The 9,174-nt window shown below is 42.2% G+C and overlaps 1 protein-coding gene across 1 annotated transcript; it reads right to left on the reverse strand.

Annotated features, from left to right (window-relative positions):
- Positions 1-3,362: 3,362 nt before the first annotated feature.
- Positions 3,363-7,901, reverse strand: LOC311100662 (protein dpy-30 homolog). The gene is made up of 4 exons (XM_084141595.1): positions 7,812-7,901; positions 7,322-7,362; positions 5,092-5,234; positions 3,363-4,406 (listed from the first exon to the last, which is right to left on the reverse strand). Exons 1-4 carry the CDS (start codon positions 7,819-7,821, stop codon positions 4,334-4,336), a joined length of 267 nt encoding a protein of 88 aa, XP_083997721.1. The 5' UTR covers positions 7,822-7,901; the 3' UTR covers positions 3,363-4,333.
- Between the last annotated feature and the right edge of the window lie 1,273 nt (positions 7,902-9,174).

Genomic DNA, 9,174 nt, shown 5'->3' on the forward strand with positions numbered 1-9,174 from the left:
TATTCTATAATATTCTACTGTATCTTAGTCCATGCCGCTCTGTCATTGTCATTGCTTGTCCATATATGTATATTTTCTTAAATTCCATTCCTTACTAGTTTTGTGTGTATTGGGTATATGTTGTGAAATTGTTATATATTACTTGTTAGATATTACTGCACTGTCGGAGCTAGAAGCACAAGCATTTCGCTACACCCGCAATAACATCTGCTAAACACGTGTATGTGACAAATACAATTTGATTTGGTAGCAACACAACATGGCAGCAGCACAAAACATGGTACAAACATTATTGGGTACAGACAACAGCACAAAGGGCAGGAAGTTGGAGACAACAATACATCACGCAAAGCAGACACAACTGTCAGTAAGAGTGTCCATGACTGAGTCTTTGAACGAAGAGATGTAGATACAACTGTCCAGTTTGAGTGTTTTTTGCTCAAAGTCAGGGTATAAATCGAGAAACCTTTTCCTTAAAAGTACATGATGTCACGATTCAAAAGCTATACGATATTACGATTTATAATGTTATTGACGAAATTCATGCTAATGTTGGGTTCTTGAGCTGGAGACGAATTGACTTCCATTCACTCCTTGTCCCAGAATCACCCAGAATGCACCGCGCAGCCCATTGACGACATACGATATCAAGGGTGTTTCCCATCTCCTCAAAAGTATCTCTGCATACAGTCACAGCAAAGATTTGGTCACAGGAAGTAACTAGGAAACTCGGCCATTTCCGACATGCTGATTCGTTGAACGCGGCACGTGTAGAACTACAACCAGGCAGCGTGTCGGACATGTCCAAGTTTCCTAGTTCCAACCAGCATGCATCAATGCCTTACGTCCACAGGCAGCGTGTCGGACATGTCCAAGTTTCCTAGTTCCAACCAGCAGGCATCAATGCCTTACGTCCACAGGCAGCGTGTCGGACATGTCCAAGTTTCCTAGTTCCAACCAGCAGGCATCAATGCCTTACGTCCACAGGCAGCGTGTCGGACATGTCCAAGTTTCCTAGTTCCAACCAGCAGGCATCAATGCCTTACGTCCACAGGCAGCGTGTCGGACATGTCCAAGTTTCCTAGTTCCAACCAGCAGGCATCAATGCCTTACGTCCACAGGCAGCGTGTCGGACATGTCCAAGTTTCCTAGTTCCAACCAGCAGGCATCAATGCCTTACGTCCACAGGCAGCGTGTCGGACATGTCCAAGTTTCCTAGTTCCAACCAGCAGGCATCAATGCCTTACGTCCACAGGCAGCGTGTCGGACATGTCCAAGTTTCCTAGTTCCAACCAGCAGGCATCAATGCCTTACGTCCACAGGCAGCGTGTCGGACATGTCCAAGTTTCCTAGTTCCAACCAGCAGGCATCAATGCCTTACGTCCACAGGCAGCGTGTCGGACATGTCCAGGTGTCCTAGTTCCAACCAGCATGCATCAATTCCTTGCGTCCACATTGTCGAGGCTGCTAAGGGGCGGCTGCGTGGATTGGCTGCTCGAGGATAATACAGAGGAACGATTCGTTAAAATGTTTTGTAGGCGTGTAGAAAGAGTGGGTATGCCATAGAGGTCTGTGGGATGTGCTGGGTTTGGCTCAGTTCACGCATATATGATATATTTCTTGATTTTCCCTCATGTAAAACTGGAATAGATATGATTATAAAAGCATAGTTATGACGTTTAGAACCGATTCAAAAATAACCCTTTTGCCGTGACATTGTGTATCGCAATGCCGTGACCCGGATTCGAACCGGGGTTGCTGCGGCCACAACGCAGAGTACTAACCACTATACGATCACGGCGAGCTACCAGGGCTTGAGCAAACGTGGGAGATATTCCCATTATAGTACTCGCCTGCACCGAATTTTGATGAAGATGATTGATTGTACTGTAAGGAAATCGTTGTACAAGGCTGATTTTACCCAATGCAAACCGTGCCTTCTTCGGGACAAACTGTGATGAATTTAAGCGAAACCAAGGCTACATGGAATAATCCACGTAAAAGATTTAGGATTGGTCATTTCTGTGACTAGGGTTGCAGCGGCAGAGTTTATGTAAGGTTACCAACACGAACAACAGAAAACCAACAGCTATTTACACCACTGTCAATTCCATGTAGTTTGTTTTGTATTTTTTATAATACTGGACAATGGAAATAAAACCATGTATTTGGTGTTTTATACGCATCAAAGCACTTGATGCGCGTGCATTTTCTCACTAGCAATGATTTAGCTGATAGTTGCTTTATTGAGGAAAGCTTTATTGAGGAAAGCTTTATTGAGGAAAGTTTAATTACAGTGACTGATATGTGGTTGTCGTAAGAATACAGAATCACTCACAGTGTCGCACAAAATATCAGACTTTTGAAGTAAGGCATGTATGTTTAATGTGTTTATATGGGGGAAGAAACACTCTGTAACGTAGTCAATTAGAGAAACAAAAAAATACATGTTTGTTCAACAAAATTGTATCATATATATAAAAAAAGGAATCAGTACACACCAGCTGGTACACTTACAGTATATATATATATATATATTTATACACACTACCAGTCAAAAGTTTGGACACACCTACTCATTCAAAGCTTTTTCTTTATTTTTACTATTTTCTACATTGTAGAATAATAGTGAAGACATAAAAACTATGAAATAACACATATGGAATCATGTAGTAACCAAAAAAGTGTTAAACAAATCAAAATATATTTTAGATTTTAGATTCTTCAAATAGACACCCTTTGTCTTGATGACAGCTTTGCACACTCTTGGCATTCTCTCAACCAGCTTCATGAGGTAGTCACCTGGAATGCATTTCAATTAACAGGTGTGCCTTCTTAAAAGTTAATTTGTGGAATTTCTTTCCTTCTTAATGCGTTTGAGCCAATCAGTTGTGTTGTGACAAGGTTAGGGTGGGTATACATCTGAAATTAGCCCACCCAACTACCTCATCCCTATATTGTTATTTAATTTGCTCTTTTGCAGTCCAGTATCTCTATTTGCACATAATCTCTTGCACATCTAGCATTCCAGTGTTAATACTATTGTAATTATTCTGCACTATAGCCTATTTATTGCCTTACCTCCATAACTTGCTACATTTGCACACACTGTATATATATTTTCTGTTGTATCTCTGACTTTATGTTTTTTTTTACCCCATATGTAACTCTGTGTTGTTTTTGTTGCACTACTTTGCTTTGTCTTGGCCAGGTCGCAGTTGTAAATGAGAACCTGTTCTCAACTGGCTTACCTGGTTAAATAAAGGTGAAATAAAAATAAAAAAAATACAGATGATAGCCCTATTTGGTAAAAGACTAAGTCCATATTATGGCAAGAACAGCTCAAATAAGCAAAGAGAAACGACAGTCCATCATTACTTTAAGACATGAAGGTCAGTCAATACGGAACATTTCAAGAACTTTGAAACCACTACTAAAGGACACCAATAATAAGAAGAGACCTGCTTGGGCCAAGAAACACAAGCAATGGACATTAGACCGGTGGAAATGTGTCCTTTGGTCTGGAGTCCAAATTTGAGATTTTAGGTTCCAACCGCTGTGTCTTTGTGAGACGCGGTGTGGGTGAATGGATGATCTCCGCATGTGTATTTCCCACCGTAAAGCATGGAGGAGGAGGTGTTATGGTGTGGGGTGCTTTGCTGATGACACTGTCTGTGATTTATTTTGAATTCAAGGCACACTTATCCAGCATGGCTACCACAGCATTCTGCAGCGATACGCCATCCCATCTGGTTTGGGCTTAGTGGGACTATCATTTGTTTTTCAACAGGACAATGACCCAACACACCTCCAGGCTGTGTAAGGGCTATTTTACCAAGAAGGAGAGTGATGGAGTGCTGCATCAGATGACCTGGCCTCCACAATCACCCGACCTCAACCCAATTGAAATGGTTTGGGATGAGTCGGACCGCAGAGTGAAGGAAAAGCAGCCAACAAGTGCTAAGCATATGTGGGAACTCCTTCAAGACTGTTGGAAAAGCATTCCAGGTGAAGCTGGTTGAGAGAATGCCAGGAGTGTGCAAAGCTGTCATCAAGGCAAAGGGTGGCTATTTGAAGAATCTCAAATATAAAATGTATTTAGATTTGTTTAACACTTTTTTGGTTACTACATGATTCCATATGTGTTATTTCATGGTTTTGATGTCTTCACTTTTATTCTACAATGTAGAAAAACCCTTGAATGATTAGGTGTGTCCAAACTTTTGACTGGTAGTGTATATATATAAAACAAAACGTTACAATTCAGAAGCAGAATGAAAGACACAGCTTGTCATTGTTAATAAGTCCACCAGTGTAGTTTCTTCAGAGATGTTTAGATGCGGTCCTCATAGTGAGACTTGTTCTGGAGGAGATGTGCAGCTAGAAATTCAATGGGATTATGAGGCCTGGAAGAGCAACAGAAGAACTAGGATTAATACAATTTAAGTCATCAAATAAAACATTTATAAATTAAATGACAATATCATATTTATTGGTCCACTATACAGAGATAACTGAAATGTGTTGTTTTATTTGTCAGAGTGCCCCAATAAATCAACGGGGGATTTCATCTGTGTGCGGATCTCTATTCTTTATTTCAGAGCCCAGCCTCACCACACAACACAGGCTGATGTTGCGAGACTGAGGTTATGCAGCATGGGAGACAGGGAAAGAACATGTATTGGAGCCTGGTTCCGCTCTAGGTTGGGAGACAGGGAAAGAAGGGCGGCAGGTAGCTTAGTGGTTAAGAGCATTGTGCCAGTAACCGAAAGGTCGCTGGTTCTAATCCCTGAGCCGACTAGGTGAAAAATCTGTCAATGTGCCCTTGAGCAAGGCACTTAACCCTAATTGCTCCTGTAAGTCGCTCTGGATAAGAGCGTCTGCTAAATGGCTAAAATGTAAATGTAAATGTAAGAACATGTATTGGAGCCTGGTTCCGCTCTAGGTTTCTTCCTAGGTTCCTGCCTTCTAGGGAGCTCTTCCTAGCCAACGTGCTTCTGCCTCTGCATTGCTTGCTCTTTGGGGTTTTAGGCTGGGTATCTGTAAAGCACTCTGATGTAAAAAATATATTTGATTGATATTGTATCCCACCTCTCTTTGGCTAGCACAGAGAGCCCCTGTAGAAGGAGCGGCACCACAGTCTGGTCCAGATATGCCCGTGTTGGGAGAGACTGAAGATCCACCTTCTGTTTAGCCATCCTCTCGGTGTTGGACCTCTCGGTATCCTCCATCTTCTGGAGGGGAGGAGTAATCAAATCAAATTTTATTTGCCACATGCGCCGAATACAACAGGTGTAGACATTACCGTGAATTGCTTACTTACAGCCCTTAACCAACAATGCATTTTTAAAAAAATAAAAATGTAAAATAAAATAACAGTAGGGAGGCTTTATACAGTAAAGGGGGGGGGGGGGGGGGTTGGCTGGGGGGGCTTTACTTCGCTCATCATGCCCTAGCGACTCCTTGTGGCGGGCCGGGTGCCTGCAGGCTGACACCGGTCGCCAGTTGAACGGTGTTTCCTCCGACACATTGGTGCGGCTGGCTTCCGGGTTAAGCTGGCGGGTGTTAAGGAGCACGGTTAGGCGGGTCATGTTTCGGAGGACGCATGACTCCACCTTTACCTCTCCCGAGCACGTTGGGGAGTTGCAGCGATGAGACAAGAACGAAATTGGGGAGAAAAAGGGGGGTACAAAAAAAACTTTCACAAACTTAAAACACACACCAGTGTTGTGTTTGAGATTACCTAAAGCATGACCGATTCAAGACCGGAGCGAATTACCTAAAGCATGACCGATTCAAGACCGGAGCGAATTACCTAAAGCATGACCGATTCAAGACCGGAGCGAATTACCTAAAGCATGACCGATTCAAGACCGGAGCGAATTACCTAAAGCATGACCGATTCAAGACCGGAGCGAATTACCTAAAGCATGACCGATTCAAGACCGGAGCGAATTACCTAAAGCATGACCGATTCAAGACCGGAGCGAATTACCTAAAGCATGACCGATTCAAGACCGGAGCGAATTACCTAAAGCATGACCGATTCAAGACCGGAGCGAATTACCTAAAGCATGACCGATTCAAGACCGGAGCGAATTACCTAAAGCATGACCGATTCAAGACCGGAGCGAATTACCTAAAGCATGACCGATTCAAGACCGGAGCGAATTACCTAAAGCATGACCGATTCAAGACCGGAGCGAATTACCTAAAGCATGACCGATTCAAGACCGGAGCGAATTACCTAAAGCATGACCGATTCAAGACCGGAGCGAATTACCTAAAGCATGACCGATTCAAGACCGGAGCGAATTACCTAAAGCATGACCGATTCAAGACCGGAGCGAATTACCTAAAGCATGACCGATTCAAGACCGGAGCGAATTACCTAAAGCATGACCGATTCAAGACCGGAGCGAATTACCTAAAGCATGACCGATTCAAGACCGGAGCGAATTACCTAAAGCATGACCGATTCAAGACCGGAGCGAATTACCTAAAGCATGACCGATTCAAGACCGGAGCGAATTACCTAAAGCATGACCGATTCAAGACCGGAGCGAATTACCTAAAGCATGACCGATTCAAGACCGGAGCGAATTACCTAAAGCATGACCGATTCAAGACCGGAGCGAATTGAGTCCGAGTCAAGACCAAAGCCGGAGGAGGGGGGCGAGACCAAGTGAAGACCGGGAGCGGGACGAGAGGTCCGAGACAGAGTCAAGACCGAGACCAGAAAAACGTGAGTCCAATTCAAGACCATGACTGTCATTTTGTCAAATCGTCACCATAAGAGTTCAAAATGGCCAGTATTTCTGTCTTCATATTTCAGAAGAACAAATTGATTCTTTAGACATTTAGAATTATGAAACAAAGCCTTCACATTATTACAAACACAGTGAGGACCTTCTACGCCTTCAGAGAAAGGCTAAGGATTTATAAAATAATTATAAATATTATTATTATTTCCAATTCTGTTCTGATTTAACTTCTTCAGTTTTTGTTAGAAAGGAAAAGGTTAACACTGAAGAGAAAAAAGATCCAATCAGGATTTTTCTTTGGTGCTCTTGCTGCTTCATGGACAACCAGTTGACAGCTGTGTGCTCTCCCCTCTCTCTCCTTCCCTCTCTCTCTCTCTCCTTCCCTCTCTCTCTCTCTCCTTCCCTCTCTCTCCTCTCTCTCCTTCCCTCTCTCTCTCTCTCCTTCCCTCTCTCTCTCTCTCCTTCCCTCTCTCTCTCCTCTCCCTCCTTCCCTCTCTCCTCTCTCACTAGGCTGTGTGCCCCCCCCCCACACACACACACACACTACAGTAACTTACAGCTGTATGATTCTCCATGCTCTGATTCATGTCTGCGTTATCTGCATGTAAAGACAATACAATAACGGTGAGTAAAAAGGCAAATATGTTTATCAGGTGTCCAAGTCAGGGCTAGAAACAAAGTGATTAGCTAGCTAGTTATTATATTTCTATGGTTGTGATAGCATGCATTGGTCTTTGTTCTGATCTATATGTCAACGCTAACCAATCATCTGCAGTAAAGAGATGTCATTTCTTATTGAAGGTAAACGATAAATTCGCCTATTTTGCTACCTACTACCAAATATTCTAGTAGTTAGTTTCTGCTAACTTTACATGATGACAACAGTCACCAGCTTCGAGTTAGCTTGTGTTAGCATAGCTTGCTAGCTACTAGGTGGTCCCTAATCTTCAGCTTCCAATGCGCTTATAAATCAGAAAGCTGCTGCCAAAAAATATTTGCTACATAATGCTAGGCGTTAGCTATTCATAAATTAGCATTTTCGGTTACCTTCTGCCATGATTTCTGACTTTTTGTCGACGCTGAAACAGCCAGGGAGAGCTAATCGAGCTATCGAGCAGTCGTCAGAAAATCAGACGCGTTGATTGGCTATCCACATTCCGGAAATTTGACTTTTAAAGGGCTAGCACCGAAATTCCTGAACGTATTTCTAATAAATATCTTGTTACACTATCCTACTTTCAGTGCATGTCGATTTACGTTACTTTATTTTATTATCTTTGCTTGTATACACGTAGTATAGTATTTAGGCTCTAGTTCCACGCATGCGTAGTGCCAACTTCTCGTTACAACAAGACACAGCTGTCTTGGAACTATCTGGCTGGACCTCTACAGTGGTTTTGTTATTAGACATGTTTACGATCATCTCTCTGATATGAAAATGGTTTGAGATAAAATGATCAATTGCTGAGGACGTTGACGCGCAAATTTTTTGTGTACTTTTCTCTTCTTACATCTGTATTTGAGATTCTGATATAGCTATCTTGTCTTTATTTCGCTACCATGTTGGCCAAAGACAACGGAGAACTCATTAGAAACTATCATAAGCAGGCATTCGAATACATTGTCCGTGGCACTAAGGATCGATGAAGATGACAAAGGTTGAATGCATCTCCTTGTCTTATTTATTTTGTATACGTTTATCATACGTCATGTCGTGTGACTGTATGCAAGCATATGCAATGGCTCACTGGGAGTGTGTGTCTCTCTGCGTACCCTCTCTCTCGGTGTCTCTGAGCCTGTGGGTTTGTGATGGCAGGTGTCAAGGAGGAGGCAGTCCAGTGGTATCAGAAAGGCATTGCAGAGCTTCAGAAGGGGATCGCTATTGAAGTAACACCTCATCATCTTTCAAGTTAATATGAGGTGGTTTGTGTTGTGGCCATTTCACCACTAGAGTGAAAGCACCGCCAGCATTCAAAAGTGACCAAAACACCATTCCTGTTCTATGGAAAGGTTGACACTGTGTTAATAAAAGAGATAGTGGATACATTTCTATTCAGTATTATGAAGCAATGTGCTCGAGTGACGTGGGAAGTCTTCCAAACAACAGATTGTTTCAAACTAGACTAATTACTAACACCCTACACCTCTTCCTACATGTTCTTTGTCAAATTTAGCTATAAAAGTAAATATTTTATAATGTTGCATTCTTCAGCTCCAGATTTCTGATCAATATAATTGGATTGATAATCAGAATGATTCATGACTGGGAAAAGATGGTGGTATGATATTAATACGTTATTTGGAAAGTAACTGATGATCAGTTTTTATTTGGGCCCTTTATAACATAATAATGTAATAATAATAATAATAATAATAATAATAATAATAATATGCCATTTAGCAGACACTT

This window comes from Coregonus lavaretus, assembly GCF_964263955.1.
Source record: "Coregonus lavaretus genome assembly, chromosome: 25".
Classification (NCBI taxonomy): domain Eukaryota; kingdom Metazoa; phylum Chordata; class Actinopteri; order Salmoniformes; family Salmonidae; genus Coregonus; species Coregonus lavaretus.